Source organism: Polypterus senegalus, chromosome 12 (genome assembly GCF_016835505.1).
Source record: "Polypterus senegalus isolate Bchr_013 chromosome 12, ASM1683550v1, whole genome shotgun sequence".
Lineage (NCBI taxonomy): Eukaryota > Metazoa > Chordata > Cladistia > Polypteriformes > Polypteridae > Polypterus > Polypterus senegalus.
In genome coordinates, this window is record NC_053165.1 from 65,922,135 (window position 1) to 65,942,269 (window position 20,135).

A 20,135-nucleotide genomic window follows, 5' to 3' on the forward strand; every position below is an offset into this window, starting at 1 on the left:
AGAAGCTGCGTGCAAGTCCCTAATTAAAAAGCACTGAGGCAGGGTCGTTGGCAGAGCTGTCTTCAATAAAAGATGGGTTTGTCTTCTGCAGTAATCTCTTCCTCATTAATCTGACTAAAGCAATGTGCGGCACTGCACATCACTCACAAGACACCTTCCATCCATTTTCTGAACCTGCTTTATCCACTACAGCGGCCACAGACAGTTTCTAAATCAAGTGAATTCTCTTCTGCTGCTAAACCTAAAAAGGCCAATGCATAGCTTCACTGCTGTTCCCGTTATCAGCACGAGCACTCTAACAAACTAAGCATTGTGCCGATTTTCTTTGACATTTAAATTCATGTCACAGATGTAGACTAATTACAATTCAGATTCAGAATGGCATTATAGCCATAATTTACTGAATAGTTTTTTCAGCTATTGCAATTTGTGTCAGACTTTGTCTCACCTATCTCTCCCACTGCCTTTTTCTTCACATTCAATCAATCAAAGCTTTATGTGACGAGACAACTGAAAGCAATTTTTGCTTATTTCAACGACTTAGGAAAAAGTACACGATAGATTGAGAATTTTATTATATACAACATCATGAAACTCTGGGTTGTTTGAGGGGCTTTTTCCACAGAAGAATGTGGACCTTATGCACACCTTACTTCTATAGCAATTTCACACTCCCGCGGCAAGCGTTTTGAGACTGCTAGCTTGTATAGGGACACTAGAGGCTACTGACTGCTGACATACAAACTGAACACTAAATTACTACAAAGAAACACTAAAGGAATAATTAATATGCAATCAATAGCCCCTTCATTAGGTACATGTCACTCAAATGGAGGCTGATCCCCTGTTTGACCATAAAACTAGCCAGGGAGAAAACACAAGCTCTAGTGGACTGAAAAGTGGTGACTAGAAGGACCACTACACTAAAATGAATTTATTTTTAAATTCTTGGATCATTTCCAAGACTTTGCTGGCCTTGCAGGATGGAGAATGATTCTGTTAAACCCACCATTTACCGATGGGTACAATATAGTGATGACAGTAAGCATCTGAGCAGCAACAATGGAACAGTGCTCCATTTATATGACACAGTGGAACTTCAACTTCAAGCCCCCCATACCATAACTTCACCACTACTGGCATATAAAGTGGACACAATTTAACAACGGAGTCACTCGTTTGTTCAGAGTGTTCAAGTGAATCAGTAGGAATCGGTTTGTTCAGACTGGGCCTCATCGTAAAACAAGTTAATCATTTAGATAAGTCTGTTTTGGCAACGCACAGCTTGTAGATGGCTGACTTTAGTCACGACTGGTAATTGACAGGAAACACAGGGATAGGACTGGAAACCTAACGGCAATTTATATAAACGTCTGAAGGTCTTTCTTCAAACAAAGAACCACAGACCAAGTATAGTACGGTGGAGAGCAGGACTTTAGGGACCTTCAGTTGTCAACTTGATGTTATTTTGGACAATCTGAGGCTAAGGATCTGTGCTGGTATCCAGAAGGTTGCTAGTTAAAATCCCTGTCACTGGCAAAAAGAGATCCTACTCTGCTGGGCCCTTGAGCAAGACCCTTAACCTGTAATTGCTCCAGAGGCGCTGTATAATAGCTGACCCTGCGCTCTGACCCCCAAGGGGTAAGCGAAAACTAACAAATTTCTAATACGAGAAATTGTATCAGGCGAAATAAAGAACAAAAAAAAAAAATAGGATGGACAAGCCTGTTGGGCTAAATAAATGGCATGTTCTCATCACAATCGTTCTAATGTTCTAAAACCGTGTCAGTCTCTGCTCACGCTGAGGACAAAGCTGCCTTAGACTTGATATTTTTGGGGTAGTAATCAATTTCTAAGCTATTCCTAATAATGCTACATGTGAAGAAGGTGCCACCGTTCCATTTTAACGATTTGTTAACTGCAGACACTCACACAATCGGGTATCCAAAAAAAAGATGGAAAAGAATGTGTAAGATATGAGAATAACATATAACTTAAACCACCAAAAATGCAAGATAACTTTAAATAATGATTACAAAACCAGCTGGTGGTAGGGAGAGATGATTTAAAAAAACACACATTTTTAATTGATAAAGATGTGCACCTAGCTGAAAGAGGTTGTCTTTAGGCTGACTGTTTACTTTAAAGAATGAGTGCAAGAATGTGCTCTCTGATGGACCAAGTCAGCTTGGTAGATCATTAACATAAAGGAAATATATATTAGTTGTACTCCTGTGATTAAATGTTTAAAATATACAGAAAGTACCAGCTCTCGCTCTAACAATCAAAGAACAAGAGGATTCAATTGCTCTTCCAAGCTGTCTTGTCAATTCCCTTGAACTATCTGAAGGATAGAAAGCAACTGACAATCACCAGATAAACGTGGGCTGCTTAGCTAAATCAACTGTAGACCTGAATGTAGGCCTTCACCAGCATATAATCACTGGCCTGCATGGAAAAGTACTCATATTGTCAGTAAAGAGGAAGAAAATGCAAAAATTCTGGATCTAAGATATTTTACAAAGCCACACACTACACAGCCACAAATAAATGGGATGTGAACAGCTCGTTAACATTACAGCAATCTGGCACAGCATGCATCAAAACAAGCACAAATGGGCACACATCCAGAGGCTGTCCTCCATATCACATAGGCGAGACACAAGGCTGCCCTTGGACACGCATCACACATCCAATCAGCCGGCAGTATCCCTAACTGATGTGAACCAGTCGCAGATGCACAACATAGCTCATCTGATTAAAGGATTTCCACCTACTCTGCCATAATACAGGCTGAAATGTTTGAAGAAGGACTTCCTTATGAATACATCACTATACTAGTCCTGTTGCGTTTACCACTTGCTTTATAACCAGTGGCAGATTTAAAGGACGATTTGTTATTTTATTTCAACATTTAATGCATATTCCCATCCAGTCTCTTTACCTGCAGCTGCAACCTAATCTTTATTTAAAGATTATAGCGTATTAAACAGGATGTATAAATACAAAACACTTTAACAGATTATCACTGAAAGTGCTCCACATTCTAAAAGTGATAAACATGGAGAGTTCTATGTGGGTACAGAGTTTCTTCTAAGACGGAATTTATCAAGAGGCAGGAAAGAGCAAAATGTGTTCGGAGAGATGTCAAGCTTGCATTCTTGATCTGTGTCACGGGCTGCCGTTGGTGGGTTGCAAGTTGATATTATTTTTAATAACAGAGAGTCACCAAGTGGGTTGGCACTCAACTCATTCCAACCCTGCTGTGATGATCGCGTTCAGTTCACCAAAGGGGTTTGGGCCCAAACCCCCTATAATGATCACGCTCAGTTCACCAAGGAAGATCTGCTCCCCACGCTCCTTGACAATCATGCACAACTAGTCCATGGGGACACCACAGATGGGTCATGAAGACATTTACATGGGGGGGAAAAAGTGGGTCACAAAACAAGTAAAGTTAGCAAACACTGTTTTAGATCATTTAAAATATATACATGAGCGAAGTGTGCTTATTTAAAGCACTGCAAGAGAGTAGCAAGTGCTTTAACTGTGAAGAGTGACTTATGAGGCCACATAACTACAGTGGAAACTAAACTATGAGAATAGAAGCTCAAACTCTACACAAGTCTAACTAAGTGACACCTTATAAGACAATTACAGTGAGAAAACTAAAAGAAGATGTTGAGGCAAGTTACCTGGTTATTGAGGGTACACACACAAAAACTGAGAAAGGTCTAAGTCAGCAGTTCATGTCCATAGTGAAAACTGTAGCTAGTGATTAGGGAGCAAAGGCATTGATTTATGTAGGGGATTGTCTGTATGTCCTTCATGAATGCCAGCTAACAAATTATTGTTACCATTGTTAAAGCACAAAATGTGCAGGATATGTCACACTATTTATAGTCACTTGATGTGACACCTTGCATTCTCCAGTTGAAATGACTGGAGATACAGTAGGCGTTCTGCTTTTGCCTGATTTCACAAAGTGCCACAAAACATATAATGTATAGCCTAACCTTAGCTTCAGATGCTTTCCTAAATATTCTCAGATGTAGCTCTTACACATGGCAAAGGCTTAGAAACCTACTGAATTTGGAATCTGATTTTGTTTTTCCCCATCAGAGGAGAAGGCCCAGAAACAACCTCTTTGTCCAATGCTGATAACACTTAAGCTGTGACAAAGAACCTTTTTTTTTGGGTGTCTATACATCACATGTCTTTTCACCCATTTATCTAACACTCAAAGGCCAAAAATGTCACCCTACTGCTGGGGTCTCTTAGTACAGAATGATTTTAAGCTCTTAAGATTATTAGGAGTTTAATTATAATGGAAAATGCATTTTATCAAAAAAAATAAAAACTGGAATTTTTTACTTTCCCCTCAGATGTAAAGAATGCTTAACGCATCAGGTACAATAAGGTATGAGAAAAGTCATCAAAGATGGAAGTGGTTACTTTGATCCCAAACAGGAAGACATTATTAAAATTGCAGTAATTCAGCAAGTCTAAGAATGAAAAAAAATAAAGATTACAGCAATGCACATTTTTGTTAAAAAAACATTCATACTTTTGCTAAAGAGCAGTAACTAGTTTGTAATGAAAGTCTGCTTAATAATTCACTTTAATACAGATGCATGTAAAATGAGTCATTTTAATGATACATTTTCCAATATGCAACTCCAAAAATATTTTCACTTAAAATGTCGCTGTTACGGGCTAAACTAGATTTTAGGATACACACCACTAATGTGCCCTTTCAGGTGTGTCCGCATACAACAGTGTCATTCATTTTTATAATGGAAAGGGGCGCATGAACTGGACTGGGTGGGTTTAAGGAAGTTGTGTATTTGGAGGTAAGCTCACATGATCTATACTTTAATGTTGACACAAATGCCCACCCGGGGATGCCCTTCCTGGTCTTGCTGAGGTAAGCATAACCACTCCAGAAGAAGAGGGGGTGCTGTCCCTAGCCCTATCTTCTCTTTCACCCACAGTTCTGAGAAGACACCTAGCCCTGCCCACATCACTTGCTCTGCCCCTTTCACCTTGGATGCCATAAAAACGGGCAGCCTCAGGAAGGTGGTGTCACATGTTGACCGTGCCTTCAATGAGGACAGAGCTGTTAGAACCTTCTTTTGAAAAATGACCTGGTTGGTGAAAGCTAATTTTGCTTTGCCAAGAGCACTATTCTTATTGGTATTTTGCAGAGCCATTTCAATGGGGTAGCCTGGCTAGTACTCCACCATTCTTTCTGGCTTCACATAGTGTGTTCACCTAGTCACAATGACTACTAAAAGATTGAATTAGTAATGATTAAAATAATAAATGCTATCTCTTATTATTTAGAATAACAATAGTCCAGCTCTGGTGCTTCTCTCTCCTGATTCGGGTCATTTGAAAAGTAACTTACCCCACCATCATTAATCACAAAGAAGGAATCATAATCATTACGTGTAATCTTTATTTAGAAAAGCACAAGAAAAGAAAACTATTGGAATCAAATAACAATATTACCTAAAAACAAGTCAATAAAAAATAAATTAATTCATTGTAATAAATAATTAAAATAATAAGAATTTATTTTAATAAATTAAAATTAGAAACTATAGGCTTAAGTTAAAAATTTTCCTCATGTTAAGAATTAGAAAAACTTGTAAATGGTTATTCTCCGTGTATATTTGAAGCCAGCTGCATGGCACAGCTTGCCAAGTAAAGCTGGGTTGTTGTCCTTGTCTTGTCTCCATCAGAGGCCCATAGGATGTCACTGTGACTGTATGACTGATCAGCCTACAAGAAATTCACTAAACAGCTCATTTATGATTCGGGGGCAGCAAGAACAAAAGTTAAACTGTGGTAGTTTTTTGTAAGCCCAAAATTGAATGGAAAAAAACTCTTGCGATACAGAAATACGTTAAGAAGGCTGAACTGGAAGGAAAGCAATAAATCATGACCTCGATCACTAAGAAACATTGAACAGTCCCAAAGGGAGGGTGAAAAAATAATGATGTCTACAAGGGAGACGTCAAATAAACCCACCTTGTTGCCAGGATATGTCCTGGACTCAATGACACGGAATTTGCGTCTCCTTACCTTGTTTGTGTATTTGAAGGCAACATGAGGACAGTGAGACAAACGCATGTTAAATTAACCATCCAAGTATATCATCTTTATCAGAAAGACAACAAAATCCAAAGGAGTATCACATGACAAAGTACTAGAGAGACATAACGTAAAATGTACTTTGCCCACAAGTTGCCACCAATCCAACCACAAAGGGAAAAAAAAATCAGTAAATGGCCGAAGGCACATACAAATATTTCTGTTTTTTTGTTCTAGTGCATGACTACATTATATAGTAAGAATGAAATCAGGAAACAATGATGGAGGGAGTAAGATGAAGGCCGTACTAAACTCTACTGTGATTGATGTTACTGATAAAGTTTTAACAAGTAAGTCTTGAATAACCTACTCCAAACATCAGTTTTTAATAATTAATAATTAGTAATAATTTGAATCTGATTCATTTCATCATTAAAATCCCCATGTCTAGAAACAATCTGCATCTGATATCATTAATAATACACACCACAGAACTGGTTTTGATAGTCGTAATTATGTTGCTTCTGTGGTTTCTTTTTAATTAAAAGAAAAAATGTATTTTCAATTTCATTAAAGCAGACATTCCTTGTATGGGTGGGTGCTATGTTATGCCGGGATGGTTTCGGTGCTGTACCCATGTTGATAGCATTGGCATCGATGTCCCCAAATAAACTGATTCCATGTACTGTACACTGTAAAGAAGCAGACCTGTAATTTGGCAGAGGCATTAATGGAGTCCTTACAGCATCAGCAGCATTTTAATGACATGTTTTGGCCTTAATTTTCTCCTTTAAGTTGCACAAGTATTACTTGGATCAATTTTAGGTGTTCTAATTGCTAAATTAAATTGTAATGTTATTGCTTATTCTGTCCGGGGGCACAGACAAGGTATTACTGGGTACTGCTAATAAACAATACACTTATCTTCACTGAACAGCTCTATTCAGTCCAACATTCTTTTTATCTAAGAGTCATTGTTGCCCAAACCCAATTAAAAAATAGGAATTATTCATTTTTAGCCAGCATTCAAGGATTAATACAAAAGATAATATGCTTTTGAAACCACACAGTATATTTTGTTAGCCAAGAATACATTCTAAACATTACAGTTTTTAATTTAGGTTAATTAATCATTAATCTTCAAAAAGTCCGTGATGCGTCCTCAAACACCTCAAAGCATAATTTAATAGGAAAATACTTAAACAAAAGTAAATTGTCCTTGTCCGTCCAAGTTGTGTCAAACAAGTGTGCTGTTCTCAGTTGTCAGCTAAACAAGTCTTATAAAGACAAACAAGTGATCGGGGAAACTGGCCACAAATGTACTGTAAAGGTCACTGATACCTCCATCCATTTTCTGGACCCTACTATACAGATGAGGGACACAGGGATTTATCAGTCTCCGATGAGTAAGTCGACTTACAAAGGACACATTTCTTCAAAATTTTCAAAAGAGACTTCAACATAATACCATGTATCAATGGAAAGGATGTTGGTCAGAAAAGCAGATGAAAGATGAGAAAGGTGGGGTCTTATGTGATAGGATCAAAATACTTTGAAAAACTGCTGAATGAAGAACATCCAAAGGTAGCATTTGGTGGTGGAGCACCTAATGTAGGACTAGTCCCAAGAATAAGGGGGAGAAGAAGTAAACTAATCAAACCCCCTCTATCTTTCAGTAAGAAATAATCATTTTCCAAAAATAAAGAAATATACAAAAAATAGATTTTTAATTGTCACACAGCAAAGTCTGCCACTGAATTTTTCACGAGTATCAATTCCTCAAAGGAACAAATTGCTACTAAAATCATGAGTTCACTTTTCTCTTAAATATCTTCCTTACCCTGTTCTCATCATATATGATCTGCACCAGGCTGCGATGCTTGGCCTCACTTGGAGGAGGAGAAACAGGCTTCTCAGGTTCTGGTGGTTTAGCAGCTTCCTCTTCCAGTTGTTGCTATTAATAATACAAGAAAAACAAAATTACATTTGGGGTTGAAGAAAAAAAAAAAAAGAGGAAACAAAAAAAATACCTGAAATATACATTCACAAATGAATGTATCCTGAAATGTGTCACCATGCTATTTTAAAACACTACCATTTTTTGAAAAGTATCCCAAAAAAATGCCCTGATTTTATCAAAATGAAGTGAGGTGTATTTGTTTAATTAATTAAATGGAAAAACTCATGTTACAGTTCTAATTGCTCTTCGTGACGCTTTCAAATGTGTTTGCTCAAGAAAACAAGCCCCTGAAGGAATTGACAGAAATAAGCAGAGTACAATTGAAAAATAAGACCTGCTTTGACATGGGTTTTGTGGCTGTATGATGGCACAGGCTAAAACCCATTAATGACCGCAACTTTGTTGAATGTGCGCCAAGGCCTGCACAACTTCCACATACAGATTAGGTAGGAAGTGAGACACAAAGTTTCATAAGCGGTTCCAGGAATATTTAAGAAACACTCAGGAAATCAAGCCAAGTCAGGGACAAATTCAGCCTAACATATAACTCTCCATGAAATGGCAACTGAAAGAAAGAAAGAAAGAAAGAAAGAAAGAAAGAAAAGAAAGAAAGAAAGAAAGAAAGAAAGAAAGAAAGAAAGAAAGAAGCTTCAGACAGGAATATCACCTGAAGTTAAGATATGAGGACAGAGCAACTGGTTGAACTGCTATGCCATACAGAGCTTGCCAGGTCAACAATTCATAAGTTTCATGGAGAAAACCCAAGGGTCTCCACATTCAGTCAACAAAAACTACAATTTATCCTGTAAAAAACAATAAAGATTCTAACATACAAGGTTACTTTTTCTAAGAATTTAGATCGCCCTTAAAACAACTTTGTTAAGCAGACCTCATAACTTTGTTGGATGACTGGGTGGTTGAAGCTAAATTGATAAAATAGGGAAAAGATCTAAATTGATAAAACATGGAAAAGATGCAGAAGCAGCATGGAATCTGGATAATCCAGCCCTTCATCTTGTCCATTGACACTGCAATGTACTTTCACTGACTGTATTAGCATCATTTCGTAACACACCTGGTTTTCAAATGCATTTCTGAATGTTTGCATTACTCCATGTTACCTCCTTTTTTTTTTAAGAGAAACAGTCGCATTGTCTCTTGACCTCAGGTCACAAAACACATACCTAGTGGAATGTGAAAAAACTGAGAAGCCAAAATTTTGCTTTCTAGAGATGTTTTCTTCTTTAATGGTTAGAGGCCATTGCAAAATGTTGTACAATTACTATAAAACCATTTGAGGTGAACTCAATTAGTTATTCTCCAACTTTACTTTTCAAAGCATATCTATAAAATTTTAATTTCCCCTCGGGGACAGATAATGTATAACCAATCAATCTATCTATCTATATCTGTATCTATGTGTGTGTATATATATATATATATATATATATATATATATATATATATATATATCTACTATATCTATATATACTGTATATATATATATATACACAGTATATATATATATCTATATCTACTGTGTATATATATATATCTATATCTACTGTGTGTATATATATCTGTCTGTCCATCCATCCGTCTATCAAATCACAAGTCACATACAGTATAATGATAAGAGACAAAAGAGATGAAGGACTCTGTATCTGATACACTTTCCTTGTTTTTGAACTACCCTCCAACTTACCTAAACTGACTTGTTTATTTATCTCTGACACACTTTGACTTGAAATATACATGTCCAGGACCACTAAAAAGGCACCACAGACAAATTTTTGTGAGCAACACAAAAAGTCTCTGATATGGTATACTCTCGGTGGGGCATAATCCCTACAAGAAACTTGAGCCTCTCTAAAGCACATCTCAACAATTTTCTCCTTTTAGTAAAAATGCATTTATATTATTTGTCTTAATTGCAAAAATTCAATTTGCTTTCTTTTTTCATTCTACAATCAGCTGCATGGGGATAGCCACAAACCAAAAGGCAACATCAGAAGCAAGGTCATCAGTGGACGTTAACCTACAGAACATCCCATGTACGAAAGATCCTTGCAGAAGCGCAGAAGGATTTGCAGTCTGAACTGTACTTTTAACAGTTTTCAACTGTTTCTTTTACATTCCTACTCCTCTATTCCATGAAAGTTTTTGAAAACCTGTGTGGAGTCTGGAAGCATAATTTGGGTGGTTTTCATCTGCTAAAAATACAGTTAAATATGTTGATGCTTACTCAGTGAACTCCTATTCTTATTATGATGTACACTTATCCACATTTACTGTCATGCTCTTGCTAAACTCAACAATATCCAGGCTACTGAACTGGGAAGGAGCGAGTACTGAAGATGTAGGCCAGTGTGACTGCCCTGAAAGGAATAAAAGTAGTAGGGGTTGGCAAGTGTGGGGCTCATAGACATGGCTCAAGCTTTCTACCACTGAATTAACTAAAGCCTCCAAACATATTGCATAACTTACCTCCAAAGGCTTCAATAACTGGTCTTTGAACCATATTTAGATTAAGTCTGCTCTGTTCCCAAAACCACCGTATTTAAATATACAGTGTATATATACAGTATATACATATATATATATATTTTTTAAGAGTTTTTAACTCTACAGCACATGCAAAATCTAAAAACTACACAAAAAAGAAGCACTTGCCTGTAATAATTGTTTTTATGGGTTTACTGCCAGCTACCTTACTGAGATCAGCATTAAATGAGATGTTGTTCAAAGGCAGGCTAGCAAGTGCCGGCAACAGAACTTGCTTCAGCTGCAGTATGGTGCAAGATACCTCCCTTCAGTAGAATTGAATACACTTACAATTAATAATTACACAGTTTAAATTTTCCAAACAGCTACTAATATAAAAAATGAACACTAACTATGAGAGATCCTTGTGTCATCTGAAATAATACAAACTCATTTTAAAAGTTCTCTATTTAAGGAGTGCAATGCAAAAAAAAAACATGATCAAACACAACTGTTTAACTGGGGGCTGCTCGCTACCCTCAACGATAAAAGATTCACTGACTTCAGCCACACCAGTGCCAAATACATTTCACGGACTGGCTACCAAATTAAAAGGCATAAGTTGTCTTGCACATTTTGCTATGGTGCTACAAATATTTTGAAATTTTCCCTAAAAAATTATTTATCAAAAAGAGGATTGTTAATTAACAATCTGAAAATATCAGCTAAGCTCTATAGGTCTGCATCATCTGCATTTTATAATCACAATATATTTAGAGTTATACAAGCCTAGAATGCACTTCTCCAGAGGCACTTTAGGTGGTCATCACAGTACCAGTGTACTGCTTACCAGTAATTTATATGGTAAAAAGGGGAAACTTTTGTTGGCAGCTCTCTCTGCATAAGGAAATTCCAACAGTTCAAAAGCTTTAGAAAAAATAGTGGGTGTATCAATAAAATACACAAGGACGCAACAAAAATAGGGGGAAGAGAAAAGAATAAAGCTGGTGGCACATTACACAACTTCTAATCTGAGGGGTGTCAAACTTGATGACTGTGATGCTGATCAAATGTTAAATTAGATGAATGCGTAACAACTTTTACATTTCTAAAGCATCACAAGCCCTTTGCTGACAAACAATAATCTGATAGTTTTCTTTGTGCAGTCTTTATGTTATCTAAATGTTCTCATGTAGTGACCTCTGGTAGCTAGTGTCTTCTCGGCGCTGGGCTTCTGAGATACAAATGTGGGTCCACACTTGGCACAAAGTATGGTAAGCAAAAATCTTGGCCCTTTTTTTCTTGTTCTTTATTTTACCATATACAATTTCTTGTATTAGGAATTTGTTAGTTTTAGTATACCCCTTGGGGTCAGAGTGGAGGGTTAGCCATTGTACAGCGACACTGGAGCAATTGCAGTATAAGGGCATTGCACAAGGGCCCAGCAGAGAAGAATCTCTTTTGGCATTAACTGGGTTTCGAACCAGCAACCTTCTGGATGCCTGTGTAGAACATTTGTCAGCTCAAGTGACTGTCCCTCCTCTCGTTGCAATTCCCAATAGGCCCTACATAAATGTGAGTGTTTGTGACAGAGCCTTTGTGATGGTTTGGATGGTCTATAAAAAGGCACTTTCTGCCTTGTGCCCAATGTTGCCAGTATAGACTCTGGCTCCTACCTTAATGCGGAGATACCGTACAGACGGAATTGCCATTTTATTTAAAATGCAACATTTAAGCCACTTGTTTGCACTGTTCACATAAAATACCAAATGTTACGTACTGCCTTTCTCTAGGGAACAATACTTCATTACTCTGGAAAGGTATGGTACAGTACACCTGCTGAAGTTTTTCTACAATTGGAGCTTTGTTGCTGTAGAGTGGGCAAAACACACCATGATCTGTTCTAGTCCAGATATTTGCATTCTGACAGATGGCTATAACTAGAAACAAACCCATGATGTTCAGATTAAAAAGATGATCAGCAGCTACTCCTTAAAGCTTTAAGAAATAGGAGGAACTCCTACACTTCCATGCACAGGAATAGCTTCTAAGTTTCTTCGTGAAGTCAGCTGAACTCTCATTCAACAACACCTACCCCAAAAACGTGCAGCACCCACAGCCCACCCAGCCACAACGCAAATCCCGCTGACTACGTCAAGTGTTTTGTCATGGAGTGGGTGGGACACGCCACAATTAATTCCAAATCTAGATATTTATACCGTGGTAACTGCCAGTGGCCAGCTGTGAACCTGAAATGCCTAGATTACAGAGATGGCCAGGGGCGGCTCCTTAAGTCTTGGAGCAAGACAGAATCCCTCATGGCACAGAAGTAAAATCCAAGGGTTGCTTTTTTTTTTCTCTTATAGCCAGGGCCAATGGTAAAAGCCACAAAGAATGTATTGTTAACCAAGATGATGAGAAATTCTCTCTCACTTAAAACGTTGGAGAGCGGCTTCTGTGCACCTCTGTAACCAAGTCTGCATCATGGGTTTGTTTACTGGTCACGGGCAAGTAGCACAATGCAAATGTCTGGACTGGAATACATTATAGTGTGTCCCACCCACTTTAAAACAAATATAGAGCCAAAGCAGATTAAGTGACTTGACAAAGCTCACAGCGACTCAACCCATAAACCCATACTTAACAGCACAACAGCTCAGTCAATAAGCAAACCACACTATTTATAGGAATTGAAGTTGGTGGAGACTAAACTTGTGCTGGTTTACAGGAAATTACATGGCAGAAAGCATTACAAAGCCATTAATAATAAAGAAACGTATAGTCGTTTCTTTATTTCTATAAGGGAAGCCCAAAAAGGCTGAAGTCTAGTTCAAGATCATAAGAGATGTGGACTGCACCTTGTGCTTTATACGACTACACCACCACCATGGCCATAAGCTGGACTCAGAATCTTTTTTCAAGTCATCTTTCTTTACCAAACAACCTTTCAAGGTACTTCACAGGTACAAGACAACTGCTTTAGTGTTAGTGCAATGTGAGATCAGGCAGGGTAAGTAACTCGCTTGAGTAAAGCGTGGTGGGAGAGAGGCAGAAAAAATAAAAATTACAGGTATGAGAGCCAGGTCTGTCGGGATTGAAAGAAGTGTCATTGAGACAGCTAAATTTAAGATCAACTTGAGAGACTAAAGCAAATAAAAAAATAACTTTTTTCTAAAATACTTAGGGGGAAAAAATAAAAACTGTAAGAAAAAAACAGCCATGTGCCTGAAGGCATATTTTTTTTTGTCATATCTCATAAAATGTGAAGAACTGGACAGATGGCATGAAAGAAAAACAAGCTGTCAAACTTAAAGTAAGAGCCTGCCAAGCTACCGGGGACTGGTGTTAATGTTTCAGCAAGATCTGCTCAGCTCACCTGACAACTTTAGGATGAGGATGATGAAGCAATTGGTGTTCTGTTTGTGAAAAAAATAGTGTACACTCCATTATGGTTCACTAAAACATGATAAACTTAAAGCACCCTGGGAAAAGAAAAGAAAAAAAAAACCTTGTGTGCTTTGTGGGTTATTTTGGCTCCATTCCCTTAAGTAGATTCATTCCAATTACAAATCATAGCTAACAACATTCCATATTGACTGGGTACCAAGCTCCAACTACAGATGGTTTGATTCATGACTTGCCATAAGCTCCCAAAACACAGAGAGCCATTGGTCATATCACCTCACCCTGATTGTTATCTTTCTGTAAAGACTAAAATAAGCTGTGAGGTACCCAGAAAGACAGCTGATTAATACATCAAAACCCAATGAATTTAAAGAGACACTGAAAAACATGTGGAAGCAAGCTCCTTTTTTAAAAATGAGGTGTTAACACCTGTGGAAGCAATTTGCTAAATGACACTCTCCTGACATCGCTGCCTCAACTAAACGCTTGATTTGAAGCATGAGGATCAAACTGGGCAATAACAGATTCCCTGTGATTAAGGAGAAGTATGGCAGAAACAACAGCAAAGGTTTTAAGAATAGAGAAACTGAGTGTTTTCTTTTCCTTTGTTCGGTTTTCTGCTTTTTGAACAAGTTTGCTTTCTTGGCACAAGCATTCAGTTATCTCCAGGAAACCAGTCAAGGCTCTGGACAAAGCGCGGGAAGCCAGACAGTGCAATACAGTGGCCATGGTGTTTTGTTGGTGCCTATGCACCCAGGTCTGCTTCCTGCCTCTACCAGTCTGACAGTACACAGAAGGCTGTGGAAACTATTCACCTCTGAAAAGCACATATTACAACAGATGTGCTTCTGTTATGTTTGGAACAAATTAGTGAGCCAGGGGAAAACTTGTCCAAGACTGAAGAAAATCAATACCAAAAAGACTTCAGGATACTTGTTTCAAAAAAGGCAGTAAGGAAATCATTTAATCTTGTTTAAGATTCTATTGTGGTTTAAATGTTGGTGACACTGCCGGTTCCTTCAAACCACTGTCATACATGTAAGCTTTGGGAATGTTTTACAGACTTATGGTAAAAGAAAACAGAGATGGAAAAGAACAACATTGCTGCTAACTTCTGTTGTGTCTCTTTCACTAGAGAAAGAGAAACTGCCAGAGGACCACTAAGGTCACTTCTTGTCCCTGCCTGCCAAGTCCTGCCCCTTCTGGTCTCAACCATATTTAACCAAAGACTCCACCGGAAGTCAGCACTCACTAACAGGCCTACTTCAGAGGAAGTCAGAAGTGATTTGTTTTGGTGTATTGCTGATCCGTCTTCTTTTTCCATCCTTTGGATGGTACAATCAAACACGACATCCTTCAGGATCCCGACATTCATTTCTTGTTTTGTTTCTTCCTTTATTCACCACTGAGGCCGTAACACCTTCTACCTTCAGTTTCATATGCTCAGCTGGGTGGACCCAGTTTCATTATATCCGATGGTCTCCTACCTCTGTAATACAGTCTGGATATAAATGTAATGCTGCGTCCCAGTTTACTCGACATTATGCATTCATGTATGTTCTGATCCCCCAGATCGACAAGATGTGTTAGGGAAACGGCAGCTGTGGGTGAGGATGCTTTATGATAGATTGCCACCCCAACTGAGACTTCCGCAAGCATTTTCATTTAAAACTTGCAGGCTAAGCACACATGCTCCATAAAAATGTAATATTAAAAGCAGACTAAGGAAAACTCATTAATATGAATGACTGGAGAAAAAATAAGGAGATAAAAGAGGCAACATTTTCTTTTACTATGATTCTCTTGATGAATAGGAACAAAAAGAGTTTTTACTCATTGTCAGGATACAGAGAGTGAAGCAAGGCTTTTAGCGATCTTTTAGAGCTTCAGAAAATCTAACACAGCTGTATAAAATCTGCACCGTGCACAAACATCTGCCATGTAATTCATATCACTTCAGGGAGCCTGGGTGGAGTACAGTTAGGACACTTTGGGGAGCAATTAGAAGTTCTGACAAAGCAAAGCACTCTCCTAGAATGCACTGCACACTGTGTCTCTGAAGTGCACAGGGCCCTGTATGAGGTAATCAGCGCAATGTGTTGCATTGGTGAGCTGAATGTGCCCTGTCTCCTCACTTGGGTGGCAAACACCACTCTGTTTTTCATGCTGAAAGAGACATGCACAATGTGTTCTTCAGAGAATTCTGTGATAGCTGTGCACAGTACTGGCGAAGACTTTATTTAAATTTTGACATATGCTCCAAGTTAAGAAAGTGGAATGGTGAGAAGCAAAAATATTAAAACACTGAAATGCACAGTATCAGTAGTCTCTAATGCTCCATCACTAAGTCAGTATCAATTAAATGAAGAACTGATGAAAGGATTCATTCAATTACCCATTTTCATTAGAAATATCTGTTATTTTTAAATATGACTTATGCTTGTCAAACATATGAGTTTGGTGAGTTGGACTGTAACACAGTCACTACAGTCACCATGTCACATCTACATAATCAGAGGCAGTTATGGCACACTCCTGTGACAACTTGTTATAAGGCATAGGGATGGGCTCTGTGTGCAAGAGAAGCGCCAAGCCACGAGTGGTCACCCAGAAAAACAATGCATATGACGCAGTGACAAGGAATAAGCAACACAAGTGAGAACAGAAGAGAGGCTTGTGTGTCCAGTGTCATGTTTTATGTACTGCAACAGAATGAAAAAAAATTACAAAAGGCCAAGAATATAGCTGAATCTGCCATACCTAGAAACCCTCCACACAGGCAGCACGTTACTGGCTGTCAGAAAAATGGGCGAGCTTGCAATACTTAAAAAATTGGAATTTTTCAAACATACTGAAACTCATCAGCTTTGACATCCTTTCCTGTCTTGTAAAGTGACATCAGCTTAACATGATTCCAGGGTGGAGTGGTGGCTGTGAGGCTAGGGATCTGCACTGGCAATCGGAAGGTTGTCGGTTCGAATCCCATAAATGCTAAAAAGGGACTCTGCTCTGTTGGGCCCTTGAGCAAGGCCCTTAACCTGCAATTGCTGAGTGCTTTGAGTAGTGAGAAAAGTGTTATATGAATGCAAAGAATTATTATTATTATGATCTCTGCCTGCCTTCCTAGAATGGAAAAGGCCCTGGCCAGAAGAACACAGAAGCCACATCTGCTCTGCCTACAACTCCACACATGTTCTTTCTCATTTATATTAGCAAACTGCATATCACTAAGTGGTAAATCTTCAGTTTTTAAAGCTGTAGACTGCTTATATTAAGTTTCAAATTTTCCTCAAATCAACCAGGAAGCAGTATACAGGTTCATAGAACGATCTAAGACTTTGAGTACAGTCACCCATCATAAGGACGGCCTGCCAATCAAATATGTGCAATGTCACATGTCCTGAATCCCTATATGAAATTTTAACATAAACACGGCTCATCTACGGGGACAGAGGTTACAATGACCATAGGTAGCAACAACACATGAAGTGATGTCAGAGACACTGATGACCATTTCATGTGGATGTCAGATAACGAAACCTATACAGTAAATATAACAACAACTGCTAAATCAAAAACAGCTATGAACAACATTCACTCCTGACATTGCTAAGTTTTTTCATAACAGGCATTTGGCATCTGATTAATAGGTACTTACTGTATATGAAGGGGGTCCTATGTGGAATAGTGCAGGGTGAAAGGCAACTGGCATAAGCAAAGACCTCTATTTGTGTTTGCATATCTGCATGTGTGTATTAATGTTAAGGTGCAAGAGTATATAAACTCCACTATAACACACTGAATAAAGTTAATGACATACTAATATTTCTTCATACTGCATATTGAAAATGTTCATGAACTTAAAAGCTAAAAAAAGAATCTTAAAAATGGAGGAAGTGACAGACTTCAATACAAAAATGTTTAAAGTAGACCTTAGTTGTACAATTCAAGTCCTACAGTTTGTCACGAAACAAGCTTTTGTTCATCTGTATGCTTTATATCCCATGCACACCTCATTCAAACCCTCCTATCTTTGGCAAACCCAAATATTTCATGCACGCTTTCTTTTTCAGTGATTCATGGTCTGAACTTTAGGGTGTGACAAATTAAGCACTAGCAACTCTAAACTGGCCTGGAACGCATCAGGGTGGTGGTATGCTTGAACAAACTACTAAGAACTTGTATCCCAGAATGAGACAGCTTTTGCCTGGTTTTCTAAAAATTAAAAACTGTAGCTACCAACAAACTTTGAAAACTCAGTTCCATTAAATGAATGGAAAACTATGTATATAGTTGGCTCGCTTTGCTCACCAACATATTCCCCCCGCCCCATCCTGGGCCTGCACTAGGCACCAGCCACTATGCAATATATTCAATCTCTTTTCTCTTTTCCGTTATTTCATTGAATAATAATTCCCATTTGTTTGTGCTAATGCGATCTTTACTATCATTTTTTTGAGACTTTCGAATTTTAGGATTTTCATTATCTCTAACCTGCTCTGCTTATGAATCACGCCAACGTTGTTGGATTCTTGATGACGTTCTTCTTTGTCATCTGCTCTTTGTTTTTTATTTCTGGCCTCAGGCCTGGTTAAATCTCCTGGCATAAAGTCTCGTCTTGCAGGACGTGAAAGTGTCTCTCTGAAAAAGTCTCGTCCCAGGATTTTTTTACATATACACATATATATTTATTTTTAGATAGATAGATAGATAGATAGATAGATACTATTAAAAAATAAATATATATGTGTATATGTAAAAAAATGCGCGGCACATTGGCGCAGTGGTAGCACTGCTGCCCCGCAGTTAGGAGACCCAGGTTCACTTCCCGGGTCCTCCCTGGGTGGAGTTTGCATGTTCTCCCTGTGTCTGCGTGGGTTTCTTCCCACAGTCCAAAGACATGCAGGTTAGGTGCATTGGCCCTAGGATGTTCTTGGTGTGTTTGTGTGTGTCCTGTGTGTCCGTACTGACCCCTACTCTCTCTTCTGTTTCTTTTTCCGGTTTCTTTGTGGTGGTCTACTCAAAGCATCATGATGCTCCAACATTGATGGATGGATTAAAAGCCAGAAGTCTACGTGACCATCATCATCAAGTCCTTCTGTGAGAACCCTAAATCCAAAGAGGACTGTTTCATTTATGTTAGGTAGAATGCCCAGAGGGGACTGGACGGTCTCATGGTCTGGAATCCCTACAGGTTTTATTTTTTCTCCAGTCGTCTGGAGATTTTTTTTTTGTTTTTTCTGTCCACCCTGGCCATCGGACCTTACTCTTATTCTATGTTAATTAATGTTGACTTATTTTATTTTTCTTACTGTGTTTTTCATTTTTCTTTTCTTCATTATGTAAAGCACTTTGAGCTACTGTTTGTATGTGCTAAATGTGCTATAGAAATAAATGTTGTTGTTGTTGTTGATGCCCTGCCCAGGATTGGTTCCTGCCTTGTGCCCTGTTTTGGCTGGGATTGGCTCCAGCAGACCCCCGTGACCCTGTGTTCAGATTCAGCGGGTTGGAAAATGGATGGATGTAAAAAAATCCTGGGATTACGGGCGTTCAATAGTTAAATGAATTAAATAATGACAATAAGCACAACAAAATAATTTGAAAAAGCAGCAGGCCACTCTGATTAGTGCTGCTGCAACACTTGGGACTGCGATTTATACGAAAACAGCTGCATCATTTCATACTGTGATTTTTTTCAAAGCACCCACATGAAGGAGTACTTTACACTATAAAAAGATGAAAAATATGACTTCTCCCTATTAAGCTTAAGGCTCATTTCAAAAATCTTCCTTCTTACATAGAAAGCTTTAACTGGCCTAGGCCCTACTTACCGATTTGAACTTAACATTACAAACAAACCAGAGCACCTTTAAGATGTCAAGCTGCTGCGTGAGATTTTAGCTACAGGCCCCAGAGCTGTGGACTGATGTGGACGATGCTGTAACAAATGCCACCTCGGTCTCACCTTTTAAATTCATGATGGAGGCTTGCGTTGCCAATCTAGTGTGCCGTGATTAATGTTGCTGATTAGCCGCTCTTGTTGCCTCTCTGTTTGTTATTCATTTCTATCAAAATAGAAGTATTATAATAACTGCAAATTGTTAAGTGGATTGGGAGGCCTGGGAATGTTTTAGAAACTGTCTAAGAGAGTGGAGGACATCACTTGAGAATGAACAGAACACGAAGA

At 38.4% G+C, this 20,135-nt stretch overlaps 1 protein-coding gene across 6 annotated transcripts in view; it reads right to left on the reverse strand.

Annotated features, from left to right (window-relative positions):
* ncor2 (nuclear receptor corepressor 2) overlaps nucleotides 1–20,135 on the reverse strand; it is a 313,848-nt gene that overhangs the window by 147,932 nt on the left and 145,781 nt on the right. For all 6 annotated transcript variants that reach the window (XM_039772027.1, XM_039772028.1, XM_039772023.1 and 3 more), the window contains exon 6: nucleotides 7,940–8,053. In XM_039772027.1, coding sequence (XP_039627961.1) covers nucleotides 7,940–8,053 — 114 coding nt within the window. The remainder of the gene's footprint in view (nucleotides 1–7,939; nucleotides 8,054–20,135) is intronic.